Source organism: Danio rerio, chromosome 7 (genome assembly GCF_049306965.1).
Source record: "Danio rerio strain Tuebingen ecotype United States chromosome 7, GRCz12tu, whole genome shotgun sequence".
Classification (NCBI taxonomy): Eukaryota; Metazoa; Chordata; class Actinopteri; order Cypriniformes; family Danionidae; genus Danio; species Danio rerio.
This window is the reverse complement of record NC_133182.1, coordinates 72,335,704-72,353,333: the sequence shown is the minus strand read 5'-3', so window position 1 is coordinate 72,353,333 and position 17,630 is coordinate 72,335,704. Positions and strand designations below refer to the sequence as shown.

Genomic DNA, 17,630 nt, shown 5'->3' with positions numbered 1-17,630 from the left:
TAGGCGAATTATTGGTTTATAAACATTCAGGATGCGTGTGCAACGAGGTTGACATCCGATGCGGTACATAGTTTTTTATTGTATTAGAGATAAGTTATATTGATTACATGTTATATATATTATTTACATAATGCTTTCAGCGTATTATAACAGCTTGTCACCCAGTGATAAACACAGTTATTCTGCAAAATTAGCGTTAAAGTGAGCAGCGTTCGTCTGACAGGTCTATCTGCGATAGCACCCTCCCAATGGATATTGGATAAGACGAAATGGCCAAGCATCCAGCCCCAAATATACAATCTCATTGAAGCTCCAAGTGCTTTTACAAGAGAGAAGTTAAAGACCTACAAGTCTTTGGATGCCAACAATTTTTTTCTGTGTGGTCATGTGCAAGAAATAATGCTCCATGATTACCAGATTCAAAACTATGTTGTGCTAAAAACCGAGGTTCTGCCTAGCCAAAGACAAGGAAAGAAGACGAAACTGTACAAGGCCTGGGTAATCATCAACAAGCCAAACGACTGCATTTTGACAGCGAACTGCACCTGTACGGCAGGGTATGTGAACCTACATGTTTACATTTCATTCTGAGCATTGAGTGTCCGCAGTTTAATTAACCATATTTAACTGTTTTTGCTGAAATCATTGCTGCAATCAAAAACGAGTAATGTGTATGATTCAGCATAGCGTGAACTTACCTGATATATCATGAGACCTGCAGAGTCGAGCATTTTTAATTAGGTCCTCACTCCATTCAGCTCTTATAATGGCTACTAGCCAAGGACGTCTGCAGTTGGCATTAAAAGCAGTGTGGTGTATGGTAAAATTTAAGCTTTCTATTTTACGATTTTGGCATCCTACCGCACAACATGACATGTTTGCTATTTATCTTTTGCAACCGGTGTGTACTGTTGAACCCATGTAACGTCATATGTGATGTAGGTTGCTAATTCCATATAGATTATTTATTATAAGTTAAATTATTTTAAACTACTGAAATGTCATTAAAAGTCACTTTGTTCAATTTTCAACATCAAAAAGTCAACATCAAAATTTTCAACATCAAAAGTCTTCAGAGCAAAGATCAACATCCCATAATGCAATTCACAACCGTAAATACTGTAAACCAAAAACACATGTAAATCACAAAATATGGAAACTGTTAATCAACAGATACATTTTACAGTGTATAAAATAATATGTAAGTGTTGTAGTTGCTTAAAATGTATTATAAAATGATAATAATGTTGATAAATGCTAAAGTTGGCTTAATAATAATTTTTGTATACTCAACTGGTTTGATTTCTAATGGACAAGGTCTTGAAACAATTCAATATCAATTCTTTTGGACGTTAAAAAAAGTGGATTAAACGGCACTACTTGTTCACGCAGCACAGACATAACATTTCATACATTTACGAGAAACAAACACCGGCAGCAGCACAGAGTGAGTTTAGGTTTGTTAACATGTGAATTACATGTTTAAGATTTTTTTGAATTTCAATTATCAATTATCAATTGATATTGATAAACGTCGAGGAGCAGCGCGGCGCGTGTTTGCCAGCTTGGAAGTCAAGGAGAGTTGAAATCAAGACAACTTTATGGAAATAAGCTATGACGCGGTTCGGCAGCAAGCAATCAGAATGTAGAAATCCACCACTTGAGACGAATTCAGAGAACACAGACCTGTGAACTTTGTTTCCTACCTGAGTTGTTCCCAAGAGTTTGATTATTGCGGTCGCCAGATTTCTAATTATTTGCAAATGTTTTCTAACAGAAACATACATTAAATAAGTAACTGGCGAGTTACTGATGTGCATTAATGGTATTTTTATTCTCTTTAGAAAAAGCTAGAATCTCATGCAACAATACAAAAGAGTATTGCTGCTTCAGGATATTTCACACATATGGACACATTGGATAATTAAGTGGAGCAAAGCCACACCACACGCTTGATCATCCATTGTTAAATGAATTTGATAAAAAGTGCGCAACATTTTCACGTTTTATACGGGAATGTAACTGGTATGCTGCAACGTGCCCTTTAAATAAGAGATGAACGTTGGGAATTTTGACACTCGTCGTCGCCGGAGCTGAAGGCAGACAGTGTTGTCGTCAGGGCAGCTAGAGCGACCTTTGACACTCTTACCACCTTCGTTGTGAACGCACAGTAATTGGGCATATGTATAAGGTGAGAGGCATACAGAGGGCTATGGACATTTAAGCCAAATTATTGCTTCTAAATAATGAGAAATTCACTGAAATGTCACAATAATCTACTCTTGTTCTCCAAAGCATTTTAAGATATGTCCTTTGAAAAACTGATATAACAGAGTTGACCAGATAGAAAAGACAGAGGCAAAATATATTTTTTTATACTTAAAATGAAAAATAATACAGAAAATAGATGTTTTATGCAAATGTGTATTTAACTCAGTAAAGTAAACACACAAAAAAAGACAACGACCTTCATTATTGCATGATAACTGAAGATGAATGCATGATTCAGGAGGCCGAGACTCACAAAATTTGAAATAGTGGCAGTCTAATGCTAATATTTGTGAGACAAAATGTAACAAAATACACAACCAAACATTATTTTTAGAGATAACATCTTATAATCTGTGCTATTATTCAAAAGTGTTTCATTAAAGTTTTGACTTTAAAAAACATAACAGAATGTTTATGAGGCGTAAAATGTATATATACTGCCCAGCTCTACTATAATGTAACTTACTGGACCAAAAGAGCCTACAAATACCCTATTAGTTGGAAAGCTGTCCTGATAATTGTTACCAGTGAGGGAGTGTGTGCTCACATGTGGCTTTTACTAGCAAGTTTTGGTTTCCGCTTTCAGTTTAAAAATTGTTGCTCTGACCCCTTAACCATGATGACTGGTGCCAGACATGGTGGTTCCAACATCTACAACAATCTCTCTCTCTTCAAAACATAAAAATAATAATGCATCAAATAAACAGACAATTCCATTAAATGGCAGGCCGTCCAAGCCGACACAAAGAACACTGATACACAAAATAAACACTGCTAAAGGACATTCCTGAAATTTACTGAAGCCAGTCAGTCTGTATGAATAAAAGCCTTCAAATATACAAGCAGTTCTTGAGAAAAAGGTCCTTTATTGTATTTTACCAAATGATGTGACTGTTTAAATCACGGAAATGGAGTAAAATCTGATCCCTGCTTTTTCTGTTAGACGAAACAAATCATTCCCGGAGTGGGAAACAGGTCGAGTCCTTTTAGAATCACAAACATAAGTCAGTAATAATTCACGATGATTAAAACAACAGCTAACGCCGGGGACTGACCCAGATTGTGTAACCTGCTGGCTGACCGGATCCTCAACCACCTGCTGGAAGATATTTGATTTCACTTTCGCTATAGTCGATTTTTTTTTCCTGATTCTAGCAGAATCAGCAGGAGATGGAGCTCATGGTTACATCTCTCAGCAGGTGAATGTTAACAGCCAACATGACTTAATGGCTACTTCAGCTGTCAGTAGCAATAACATTCACATTTCAGTTGAAGTCAGAACTATTAGCTCTCCTTATTAGTGAAATTTGTATCCTTCTACAAATATTTCAGATGTTTAACAGAGCAAGGAAATTTCCACAGTATTTCCTGTAATATTTTTTTCTTCTGAAAAAAGTCACATTTCTTTTAGTTTGACAGGAATAAAAGAAGTTTTTAATTGGTCAACATTATTAGCCCCATTATTATTATTATAATTATTAGAATAATAATAATAATTATTATTATTATTATTATTATTATTATTATTATTATTATTATTATTATTTTAATTTGGATACAGAACTTTTGTCCAATGACTTGTCTAATTAACTTAATTTGCCTAGATAACCTAAGTAAGTCTTTAAATCACACTTTAAGCTGAATACCAGCATCTTGCAAAAAAGTACACTACCTGACAAGGCTTGTTGTCGATTGCAGTTGTAAGAGCAACAAATAAAAACTAGGCTTCTAGTTAATCATTTGGAAAAGTGGCAGAAGGTGGATTTTTCTGATGAATCATCTGTTGAACTCCATCCCAATCATCACAAATACTGCAGGAGATCTATTGGAACCCACATGGTCCCAAGATTCTAATAGAAATCAGTCAAGTTTGGTGATGGAAAAATCATGCTTTGTGGTTACATTCATCATTGGGGACGTGCGAGAGATCTGCAGAGTGGATGGCAACTCCAACAGCCTGAGGTATCAAGACATTTGTGCTGCCCATTACATTACAAACCACAGGAGAGGGAAAATTCTTCAGCATGACAGCGCTCATACTTCAGCCTCCACATCAAAGTTCCTGAAAGCAAAGAAGGTCAAGGTGCTCCAGGATTGGCCAGCCCAGTCACCAGATATGCTCATTATTGAGCATGTCTTTGGTAAGATGAAGTAAAAGGCATTGAAGATGAATCCAAAGAATCTTGATGAACTCTAGAAGTCCTGCACTTTCTTTGCCATTTCAGATGACTTCACTAATAAGTGATTTGAGTCATTGCAGAGATGTATGGATGCAGTCCTTGATCTTACTGCCCTAATTAATTAATAAAAAATCAAGGCAATATTATATTTTGTTTTGGTAAAATAAGCTTAATCCAGAGACATTTGGCTTTCATATAAGCCACTTCTTATACCAAATGATCAACTAGAAGTTATTATTTGTTGTTTCTAAAACTTGAATAGGAGACAAGACTTTTATCAGGTAGTGTATAATATTACGTACTGTCATCATAACAAAGACAAAAATTTGACTTCCTACTTTAAGTCAAATATCAAACTGCCTGATTTTATGGACAAAAAAGGCTTCTATTAACAAAAAAAGGTTAACATCATAAAATAATTTAAAAAAAGTTTTAGCTTGAATATCATTTTGCATAACTTTTAAAATAATAGATAATTTACTAAAGATTAAAAAAAAACATCTGAGCTATTTACCATTTGTGTAGCTTGATCAAAGTTTTATAAACTTTACATAATGCTTTTCTACTTTTTAACATCCAGTCATTGAAGTGTTTTCAGAATTTAGCTCTTAAAATGTATATCATCATAACATGTTAGCCTTCGGGTGCTTTTACACCTACACGTTTGTTTCGGAACCTGTCTCATTTGCCCAGTTAGCGCATTTCTTACATTCAGGATACAAGACAGATTGACTGTATTAGTACTACAGGAAGGCTAATACCAGTAAACATTTGCATTTTTTATTATAGCACCAAAGCAACACCAACAACACCAGTGCAAACTTTAAATCAGCATTTGCTTTGACCAATGAGTCTCTTATCATGCTGAATTATAGACAATGTCCTCCACAGATCGGATACAAACTTTCAACATCAGATGAGAATATCATAAATATTTACTCATGGAGACGTATTTCTTTGTATCGCTCACACTTAAATGACTAATAAAACAAGAAAACAGAGAGAGAACAGTCTGTGTTTGGCTCAATGACAAATTGCACTCACAACGTGCAAAAACACACGTGCCAAGCTCTCAGAAATTTCCTCTTTGAATTCATGTTGGTTCAAAACATCTACAACGCATTTAGAAATGCTTCAATTGTAGGATCTAAAACATCAAGTGGCGCATGAAGTACATTTCTGTAAACTCTGAAAACATCTCACATGGACCACATATTAATAATTTTCCTCAAAAAAAGTTTAAAGCATTGGTGATAATACAGCCCGATGTCACTAGGAAACATAACTGTTTTACATATAGACAGAAAAGGGGTAATTTATACAATTGGTAAGTTCATACAACTTCAAGCATACAAAAAAAAGCTACGATACACCTAAAGTTATTGAGTCTAGAGCTGTAATCTGGCCTTAAAAGTTAGGCCGAAGTCGACCCGACATTTTGATTGACATCTTTGAAAAGCCCAAACCCGTTTAAAGCCTATCGCTGCGTTCACACCAGACGCGGAATGCGCGTCAAGCGCCAGTGATTTACATGTTAAGTCAATGCAAACACGCGAATAGACATCCTGCGGCGTGAATGACGAGAATTGCGCGGTGCGCATGGCGCGAATGGCGTGGCGCGAATTGAGCGTTTTGCGCATTTGACGCGCTTAATGCGCGTTTCGTGCGAACCACTCGCGTTCGAAAATCTGAACTTCAGCGGACATTCGCGTCGCGTTAACCAATCAGGAGCTTGCTCTTGTGGGGACATGATTGTGACGTATCGCCTGTTGTCGGTGTCCCAGGGGAAATTCCCCAGCAGACACCGACAATAAGTTCATCAAACTGGGCTGGGCTCAGTCAGAAGCACCGCTGAAAACCTCCATCAGCCAGATTCAGTTTCTGGAGGGGTTTATGAGCTTAAAGAGCTGGAAGCACCTCTGAAAGGATGTAGTGGACTTGGCCCTAAACGTATCAACGCTGTTTATCATCCTTTATAGAGCACATAATCACTGTTATTTTCTTCATAAAATCCATGTTAGCCCTTTAGCTATGAAGCTAGAGTCACGGGGCAGACAGAAGCCCTGCCCATCACGCGAATCCGCGTCTGTTCTGAAGTGAATTTGACACGTGAATGAAGCGGGGTTTGACGCGCGAATGAAGTGAGTAACCTCAAATGTTCACGTGACTATTTATGCGCGAATATCGCGATTTATCCGCGCGTTCCGCGTCTAGTGTGAACACAGCATAACATTATTCGAATGTGCACATGCACACATTTTCTCAAAAATGAGTCGTTTATATGTGTTTTAACATAATTTATTCGTAACAAACGTAGGCTATAGGCCACTTAGAAGTTGGAACAAAAAAATAAAACAAGTCCTCTGTAACATCTCAGCACTCTAAATAGGCCTAGGCATACACTTAACCGTTAAATTGGCAAACACACCAATAAAAATAAGTCTTTCCAAACAAATACAAAAAATTAAGACTAGTATTTGGCAATAACGAAATTAAGGCTAAAGCAGGTCGCACACCAGAAGCGCCGCTCGGCGCTGCGACACGGCGCGCACATAACAGTTTAAAGTATCACACACCAGACGCGCACATTCGAATGATATTTAACATGAAACTAATCGGATGGCGCTCTGTGGCGAGGCTGAAAAATGAACTGCGTCCTGAGCCGTGGCCGGGCTCCGCCGACAGCCGCCGACTTGTGGCAACGGTGTGTGTATCCTGATAGAAACCTAAGTTTAGAATTCTAAAATGCATGGCGCTGCGCGGCTCGCCGCTGAGCGCCGCTTCTAGTGTGCGACCTGCTTGAGGCTCTGCAGGATTTGTTTCGCAACTTCTCTTCACAATCCGGTCTTAAGGCAACGGTGAAGCAGAATGTTAAAAGAGTAATGCTAATACTAGCCTATATACTCTGTCTACATTATGCATTATTTAGTCATAATTTGAAAATCCTGAACTCACTAAGATTAGCCTATGTGTTTTTATGGAGGAACATTATTGAATCCACTGTAGACGGCTTTAGAGCGGTTCTGCGCGCATTAATGGTGCATCCAGCAGCACTGAACATCCTTTCACTGCTGCTGGCCGGTACAGTAGTACTACTGATCTGGCTATTTTTACAAGTTTTGGGTAGAATTGTTTGTTCATCTTCGACCAGCCAAGAACATCCATTTCATTTTCAATGACGGCAGTTTCAATGTAGCTAGTGACCTCATAATTTTCCCAGTTAGCGAACATTTTCCCACTCTGCAAAATTTGCTCTTTTTGACTTCATCATCATTTGTTTCGCATGTCGAGATGTACATTTGTTTGCGGATAGCATTCACCGGAGCACAGCTGGGCTTGCAGGTAAACTCACAGCGGTTTATCCTAAGCATTTTGTTGATCATGTTTTACACACTTGGCATTAAGAAGGAACATAGAAACACCTGACTAACAACTTGCAGCTTAATGTGTCTGTAAAAATATTCAAAGGCTTTTATTTTCGTAAAGAGAACTGAATGTTTTGATTGGCTGGAATAAACTCCAGTCTCACATTAGAGCATTCTAAATGTCAACACACCAATTTCTGGATTACAATATTTGGTTGTTTTGTGTACCCAATGTTGAAAACCCTATACACCATACATCTGTATGTGAATTTGGAAACTGCAATAAAAACTAAATGGGAAAAAGTAATAATATTAAATTATAGTGTTTTTAATGAATTTTTATATTCAGAACAAAAACATATAACAGTAAAACCTCACAATAATCCATAGTATAAAAACCCAACAGTAAAGGGAACCATTTCAGTCTTATGATTTAATGTAAAGGTCAAGAATTACGCATTACCATCTTGATAAACATGAAGTGACCAAACAATCAACCAGATCGCAGACAAACATGTTGGGATGGAATTTGGTAACTTCTGAACTCAAGAACCAGGACAACTTTAAAGCCAGTGCCACTAATATAAACAGCATGTTTTTTCAGGCTGAGATAAGCAAATATTTGGACCTGTGTTTAGTTGATTTGTGTCTGTTAACCGGGCAGCAGCGTGAAGAACATTAGATCGGACCAAAAGGACAGCAAAGCACTTCTGCACGCAATTTAAGAAATGGACAGGACATGGGACTGTTTGGAATTCTCCAATTACAGCAAATGAAGGCAACTGGGATAGACCTTTAAGTAAACAGTGATTACGCATTTGTTGACCAAAGGAAAGGCCAATATAAGAACCATATGAGTTTTCTGAGGATGTGGGCAGATGCGTTCAAAAAATAAAGATCAAAAACTAATTCATATTCTCCAACAATGTCAAATTTGTTCTATTTAGGATGATCGTGGTCAAGAACTGACCAATGGCAAAACTTGAAAATCCATCATCGGGAACAACTGGGAAAAACAATGAGGTAGAATTTGCATTATTTTTTTCCATTTCTAAGGCAGCTGTTTATGAATAAATGGCCTGAGTCTGCTTTTGGTTTTCAGAAAACAGAACAAAAACAACTTCTTACCATCTCCACACCCTGGGGAAATGCCGTGCCATCCCAGTCCTTTTTGGGGAATCGTTGAATGATCTTTCCACATCCTTCACCAGAGCCTAAAATTTATAGAGGTAAAAAAAGACATTGAGTATTACCAGGAATGTGCCATTTCATTTCAACATTTTGACATAGTTAAACTTCAGTAGTAAAGCTTTACGAACATGTAATTGCATTTTTGGGTGGAAATGAAAATTGGGTTGACGCAAGAACCCAACGTCAGACGTTCGATTTTAGTCACTCTCCAACGCAACATAAAAACAACCAAATATCAACATCTGATGATGTTAAAGCTTGGCGTTGTGTAGATGTTACCGCTATGACGTCTATCAGATATTGGATTTTGGTTGCCATACCTGACGAATAATAAATGTCAGTATTTGATGTCAATATGACGTTGGTTTAAGATGTTGCTTGACTTGACTTAGGATTTTAGTCGCTTTCCAATTTTTCCAATTTTTACAAATTTGTATGATTTATTATGCACGAAAGTGTACGATTTTTAAAAGGAGGGATGTCCCCAAACTCCACCCCTAAACTCCACCCCTTGACCTAAAACCAACTGTCATTGGGTGATTGATACTGCGTATCAACTGAGATGTGCCCTTTCAGCAACATTTTGACATGGGTAAGTTAGGTGACTTTATTATGGTTTTCCTGCACTGAACAATTTGTCAACAGTTTCAGTATTAAGAGCCTGGAATACTTCAAGCAAATTCATTCTTCATTCTAACCACCAACTGCCCCAATAAGTCCGCTTTGGTGAGCTGTTTCAAACTGACAAAACTCAAAACTTTATTCAAGTGTTTAGATAATAAACACTTCAGTGAGATTTATCCATAGTCATGTTATTATTAGGGTGCTTTCACACCTGCCTTATTTAGTTGGATTGAATCGCACTAGAGTTCGGTTTCCCTTTTGGTACGGTTCGTTTGGGCAGGTGAGAATGCATCAATCGTACTCGAGTGCGCACCAAAAGCGGACCAAATAAGCGTACCGAGACCTGCTTGAAGAGGTGGTCTCGGTACGCTTTCAAACGAACCCTGGAGCGGTTCCTTTGTGGTGAAAATATGATCCGTCCTAAAACAGGTCCAACCGCAAAAAGTACTACGCGTTTTGGACTAATTCAGCTGCCGTAGGCCGATGCGCTGTGCATTATGGGATATGGAGGAAAAATATTTGTTGACAGCGCTTTACCAACTGTGAAAGAGAGAAAGGGGAAAATATTACCTGGTGAATAGTTGGTAATATTTCCGCAAGACAAACATGTGGCAGTTTAGCTAATTTATTTCAAGCCTCCTCCTGAAGTGACAAGCGATGCATTAAACACTGTTTTCCAGCCGTGGCCGCGCTTCATTTTCGTAATGTATAGTTTGTCTAAAGCAGGGATACAATCAGCCAGCGCAGTCGTCCCTCCAGAGTAAAAGGTTTTGTTTACCTTCGGGAGTTCAGTGCCATTTTCCCGCACGTGAATTCTGACCAATCAATAAGCAGTTTAGGAAATATGTTCAACAACATCTGGCCAATGAGAGATGTGGATTTTGTCAGATGACTGCATTTTGGTTCGTTTCATCTGGTTCGGACCAAAGCCAGCAGTGTGGTGTGTAAACGACCCAAAGACGGCAGAAGATGCAACAATGTATCATTTATTACCCTTGGTCCGGACCAAATGAAGCGAACTACAGATGTGAAAGCACCCTTAATCATGTTAAACCAATGAAAGCAGTTAAATCTTCTATTTATGTTTATGGGGATTTCCGGGGTTTCTTCATGAGTGTTTGATGTTTCCGCGTGTTAGAGCGCCCTCTGGCTTTCAGAGGACGTTTAATACTGAAAACACAACGATGCGTCCCTGATAAGATGAACACAGATGGATTTCGATAACAATTTAATTTCGATTGATCGTGCAGCCTTAGCAAACTTATCATAAAACAGACCATCGAGGATTTTCCTATTGCTGAAGCTATTACAAAATCAAGCAAACAAAATGTTGCATATCGACATTTTTTTGAAAATGTTCCGCAAATTCGGGACCGAGACATTTTCGATCAACACGACACCCATTCACACAAAGAAATGCCAACGGTTCTAGAGGTCTAAAAGTAATTTAAAAATAGAATACTGATGTATGTGGTAAATTTTTAAGGCAAATAAACAAAAAGATACTGCAAATTAAAAAAAAAAAAAGTAGAAGCAAAATCAGTCAGGTTAGGCCACAGAAATCCTAAAAACATGTTCTGAAAAATTCTGAAGGGGCTGGTAGAAGATCCCCAATACAAAACTAGGAATCTTTAAAAATATTGCAGTGAGGAACTACAACTGTTGGAGACCTCCAAAACAGCGATAAAATATCACAACAGGGGGACTTCAACCACAGGAGACCTCCAAAACAACATTAGGAACTCTTAAAACTTCATAATAGACAGACTTCAACCGCATGAAGACCTCCAAAACAACATTAGAAACCTTTAAAACATCACAACAGGGGGACTGTAACAGTAGCTTTTAAATGTTTAAAGTTTTAAAAACAGCACCAACAGATTATGGGGCAAATTAGGACAATCCTGTCCATTAAAAAAAAAAAAAAAAGTTAAATGTGATTGCAATTCCAGGTTTCCTAACTGGCACACAATCACTCCTCATGCATTCCTTTTAGTCTTTTTGGCAACCAAAACCCATCTTTCCGAGCCCATTTTTTGTTGTTGATAAAGAAAGCATTGTGTGTACAGGACCAAGAGGGTTTCATCAATTAGCGTTTACCAGTGTAAACATTGTAATTTGACAAAACCGGTCCTCATGAACACAAATACTCCTGGAGGACAACCAAAAATGGAGAAAGTAGCCCATTTAAGGTCAATAAGACCCAGGCTTTCAGGATTTAAAAGCAATTTGAAGAGTTCATATGGAGTAAGACAGACATTATCAAGCAAAAAAATGAAGTGAAAGCAAGATATTCCATATTTATCAGGGGAATACTTCACTCCACTGTCTGACATCTTGATAACATCTGGAAGAGGAAACTAGAACCTGGAGTAAACACTGGGTATGTTGGTGATATCTTTAGTTTAGTTTTTTTTTTTTATAACCTGAGTTTGGAAATATCATTAACAATAGTTATTACAGATAGACAAAACAGGCCAGATATGTGTTGGACAAAAGCTTTGCAGGTCTGTCAGATTTTTGGACTAAACGACTGATCAAATGACAGACAACTTTATAAAGATATTGCTCTTGGACATGGTTTGTTAACATCTGAAAAAAAAAGAACGTTTGGCAAAATGTCTGAACGTGTGTATAATAGGAAAATTGAGTCCTGATGTGAGATGACATTAAATGGATAGTTCACCCAAAAATGAAAATTCAGTCATCAGCTTACTCTCATTCCATGCCTTTATTTCATTGCTTTCTGTGGAAGGACATTTTTCTTTCTATACAGTGGAAGTCACTGGGGCCCGATGGCTGAGTGAATGATCTCATCTGCATAAACTATTCATTTAAAAAACATCTGACCAATCTAAGAAATGCGGAGTAATTTAAACCCAAATTGGGCAAAATATGGACAAACCCAAATATTGAGTTTAATCCTATTCATTTAATTCAAAAATATTGACCCGGCAGTTGGGTTTAGGAATGCACGGATCCCGATACTTCGATCAACAACAGAACATTGTCGTAAGGAATGCTCAAATAATGTGGCCTAGTTTACAGCAAGCATCATGTTTTTAGTGAGATTGTGTGTCTGTCATATACAATCAGCCTATGGGTCTGTTATTTTTACTTAAGAAGACTGTTATGTGAGTTTATCACAACTATAGAAACTGTATTATGCTTAAAAACAAAAAAATAAAATAAAACGCAGTTTCAGGATCAGATCTGTATTGGTCGATACTCAGAATTTTGGTATCAAAATCGGATCGGTTCCCATTAAATGGTATTAGTGCATCCCTTGTTGGGTTAGTCCCCAATACACCTAAAAATGAGTTGAAAAAACCTGGCATTCTTCAGAGTGTTGTGCTTTATTTTCCTGATAAACAGTAGTGCTGACAGTCAACCTGCATATAGATAAAATCATAGCTTTAAAAGTCAAAACATGGGCTTGGGCTAAATATAACAGACTAAGCTCCTCTAACCAGTGTGCAGAAGAGATACAAACTGTGTTTTATGATAAACAGCATCACTAATTCAAAGAGTGCTACCCTGAATTGTCATCAAACAGGAAACTCTTTAAGATGCTAAAATAGATTATGGATAAAGGATATGCAGACTTTAAATTGGGGAAATATTTTATACATGGCAATAGGAAAGTAATGCAGCCATGACACTAACGCCCCATTCACACGGGGCTTCAGCGTCAACGCTTGACTGAAGGCGTGTCTGAAGTTGGGGCTGAAGCGATCGTCATAGAAGCGTCAGCCAATTAAAATTCAGTCAGCAATAGGCCACTGTCTAGCTGGTGTATTTGCATACAGCGATCTGATTGGCTGACGCTTCCATCGGCACTTGAAAAGCTGAGCTAGTCCCAACTTCTGCAGCGAGTAGCCGACATATCCAAAATGCAGTTCGGCAACGCCTGACGTCACCCATTCAAAGTAAATGAGTTGCGTTGACGCTGACACCCCGTGTGAATGGGGCGTAAGCATTATTTTGTCTATTTTTTGCATATTTATATCTCAGTCTAGTGCAGAAAATAAATGCCCAAGCCTCTATTTTTAAAACACTTTGCTCTGTGTACGTTTCGCTGGACTTTTTAATGACAAATCTCCTAAAGGGTGCTGTCTACATTTTTGCGAATTAACACTTTAGTTAGTGTTTAGTGTTTTGTTGTAAATTTCAGATACACATTCTTTTGCAAACGTCCATAAGAAGTTATTGCTATTAAGATGACATGCATGCAAGTTATATATCAATATAAATGTGGGGCGGGGCGATGGATCACGATGCCGGCTCAGCATTGTGAAGTTTGTCAGCCATCAGCGATGGACGATGGCATAGTCTATCAGCCCAACCCTAAAGGTGATTTGAAGTTTGCAGATGAGCCTGTGTTGTTCAGCAGAATTCCTGAAATGTTGCAAATCAGAACCAAGTATCCCAGACAGCCGTGTAATAATTATTTATAAAGTCCACTTATAGATGAGCAGAATAGCCAGAGTGTTGTGCTGTCAGTATTTAATGTACCTGTGATTAAAGCAGGTCCGAGTCAATCAGCACATAAGACAACGTCACATTCCAGAACATTTTACTCTGATTAGTTCATATTTCCCTCATCGTTCATCACTGCATGACATTAACATTAAACGTTACTGCCGTGTCCTGATTCTGAACCCCGCACCAGAACAGAAACACATGATAGTAAGTATCCTCTCTCAATAACATCCTGTGAGAAACACTGTCAAACGGTGTTTTCCACTCCATATCTCATGTTGTAAACTTGTTTAAAGAACATTTCAAACAAGCGAAGTCTTAAGCAACCGTCATGACACAAACATCAAACTCGCTAACGGAGTCAGATCTGGTCCTGACTTGTGCATATCTGCACTATGACCTCAAAACACATCTTACGGCAGACATCAACACATCCAAACCTTGTTGTGAGGTGTGGTTCTGCATTGCGTTGGAAGACAGACAAAACAATGATTCACTATCCAAAACTGGAGTCTGACACATTTACACAAACAGCTAGAATGTACTCAATCATATTTAACCTTTTTCCTGAGCAAAACATGAGTGGTGCTTCAAACATGCAAACATAAAGCTCAAGTGCTGCATTAGAAGGTTGAAAAAAAAAAGTAAAAATACCAAAACCCCTGGTTTTAGACCACAATAATTAATTAGTACGGTGTAGGGTCTCCTTTTGTGTCCAATACAGCATCAGTTTGTCTTGGAAATGACAGATACAAGTCCTGCATAGTGTGGCCAGAGGGATTTTGAGTCATTCGTCTTCATACATGTTTCTCCAAAATATCCCAAAGTGGCTTAATAATATTCGGTTCTGGTGACTGTGCTGTTCAACTTTACTTTCCTTTCCATGTGACTAATCTGTCAACAGTCTTGATACATCGCCTTCAGGATGCAATGTTTGAACCATTGGGTGGACATTGCCTTCCAGATTGGTTTGCTAGACCTTGGCAGTGAAGCACAAGTACTGGGCCATAATTTTTCAGCCCAAAACATCACTGATCTGCCCCCATGCTCCACTCTGGGGATGCAACAGTCTGAATGATGTGCTTCTTTGGGGCTTCTCCACACCGTAATTCTCCTGGATGAAACCATTTTTTTGGGGGATGTTGGTATTCACTATAATCCCGAGCCTATTTGAAATGGTATTTGGAATATTTGCTTTTATTGCTTAACATTAATTGCATAATGTCATATTTCAGCTGATTAAAAAAAAAGCATGAGGTAAAGAAATATATGACATTTGGAGAAAAAAGAAAATATGAATCAAATACATGAGTTTAGTATTGTGCTGGGTGTTTGCTGAAATTTACAAATACAGAGGTTTTTTTACTTTACTTTAAAGTGAAGTAAGAAAAAAAGTGACTGGAGAGATTATATATATATATATATATATATATATATATATATATATATATATATATATATATATATATATATATATATATGAGCTATATCACACAAGCAGCAGTAAAATCTGGCTGTGTATTGACACTAGTGGTAGGTGTGGGTTGACGATATACAGCAACATGGCAATACTACAAGTGTAATTTTGCGTTTATACAACAGTTTGATAGCATAATCAAGTATATAAATAAAGAAATCAAACACAGAGCGTCTCAAAAACCCTTTTGCATTAGGAACTACTTTCTACCGCCATTCATTCACATTTGCAGCTGACATCAACAGCAGAAGCCATTGCTAATTCACCAAGATCACTTTAGAGCTAGTATTTGAATGATTCTCTAGCGTAATGTCTAAAGTGATGACAAAACAGCTGATTTTGCTGACATTTTAAAAATATAAGGATGAACGCATGAAATGCCATCAATCTACAGAGATATCTCCCAACAGTATTACTTTCTATTACAGTCTACAGTATGTCTCTGTTGCAATTGGAAGATCACAATAATTAACCCCGAAAAAGCCAAAGCAGCACAATCACTACTAGATTGCTGTTGTGTTTGCGATAAGGAAAAACGCTAAACACATGTGGCCATTTCTTCTTTTTTTCTGCCAACACAACACACATTCCCGAAATGCGAGTCTTATCTCACACTCAATACACAAGAATTGTATGGTATGAATACAGCACTACAACATACAAAAGAGAAAGATCAATTTAGAAAGTCACTTACCAGTAATAATGTTAATAATAATGTTAATAATAATAATATTTAATAATGATTTGATCAGCTGTAGTTCAAAATTATAATGGTTTTTCTCCTATAAGGGCTTATTATGTCGTCATAATGTGGATGGACAACGTCAACCGTCTTTGGTCTGCTCAATGACAGGCTAATGGCCGCCAACGCGCTGTATCTCAGCAATTAGAAATATTTAAAAATAGACACTATCCTTATAAATAAACTGCATAGCCGCAATCTAAACGATTACATTCTCGACTAAAAAAGCCTCAAAAGTACATTCTTTTGCCCAAAAGCAGTAATATTTGTCAAACTGTAGAGTGTCCTCTGCTTGTTGCTGTATGTGGGTGGAGTAATACACAAGGGTAAGGGGTTAAAAGGCAGGACTTTCTGTCTTGGGTTTTGGTGAAATTCACAAACAAAACAAGAAATGCAAGAAATGCAAACTCTTTGTGTAACAAAGTACTTTCATACTCAATCATATTATGTTATCATAACTCCAGAATCCAGATGTATCATTATTTTCCTTGTTCACTGAAAACTTCAATCCATCTTTCGGCTCAAGCATTCTTGTATAAATCAGATGGTAGAGAACACTGAACAGCAGGGAGATGGCGTCTCTTTGCGTCACAACCACGTTAACATCTAACCTGAACTGGCCCATCACACAGGTGCACATGCAGGGGAGACAAAACAAAACACATGCCATCAATACCGGGCCTGCATGGAAAAAATCCTGACGCCTTTGAGTTCTGCACTTCATCAATAACATCAAACAAATATTTCAAAATCGCAAAACAACTGGAGTGTTTGTCTAAAAATCCCGAAGCCATCCCACGATCGGCCTTCATACTGCTGTCCAAAACACGAGATATGCAAAGCAATATATATCATTTGCATGGTAAAGGGTATGATGAAAGATTACAAATGTGTGATGTCAAAACATCCAGATTCAAGGAAGCATTCCAGTATGGACCAGAGCAGCTGTGAACCTGAAAACACATGGCGGGAGCGAAATGTAGCTCATTGGGTTTTCCAAAGGACTGATGCTTCAGCAACGAAAGCAACAAATAACAAAATGACAAAAGCGTCAACGGTGCAAAGTAATTCAGCATCAAAGATCCATACATTAGCTATGTTTCAATCCACCAATTTGTATGCACTTTTTCCTAAAATCGCTTAAAAAGTGCTTAATGGAAATGCCACATTTTGAAAATGCACATTAAAAAACTGTATGCTGACAACTGAGTAAGATAAACCTTTTATGCGATAAGCAAATATGTGCATGAACCACTATTGAACACATTTACCAAATAAATTCCACTATGTGCATCAAA

At 37.7% G+C, this 17,630-nt stretch overlaps 1 protein-coding gene across 4 annotated transcripts in view; it reads right to left on the bottom strand.

Moving 5' to 3' along the window:
* The window catches only part of sbf2 (SET binding factor 2), a 288,988-nt gene that overhangs the window by 256,761 nt on the left and 14,597 nt on the right, over positions 1-17,630 (bottom strand). For all 4 annotated transcript variants that reach the window (XR_012382813.1, XM_009303601.4, XM_009303602.4 and 1 more), the window contains exon 2: positions 8,945-9,030. Coding sequence is in view for 3 of the 4 variants with exons in the window: in XM_009303601.4 (XP_009301876.1) it covers positions 8,945-9,030 (86 nt within the window). In the remaining variant the exon portion in view is untranslated. The remainder of the gene's footprint in view (positions 1-8,944; positions 9,031-17,630) is intronic.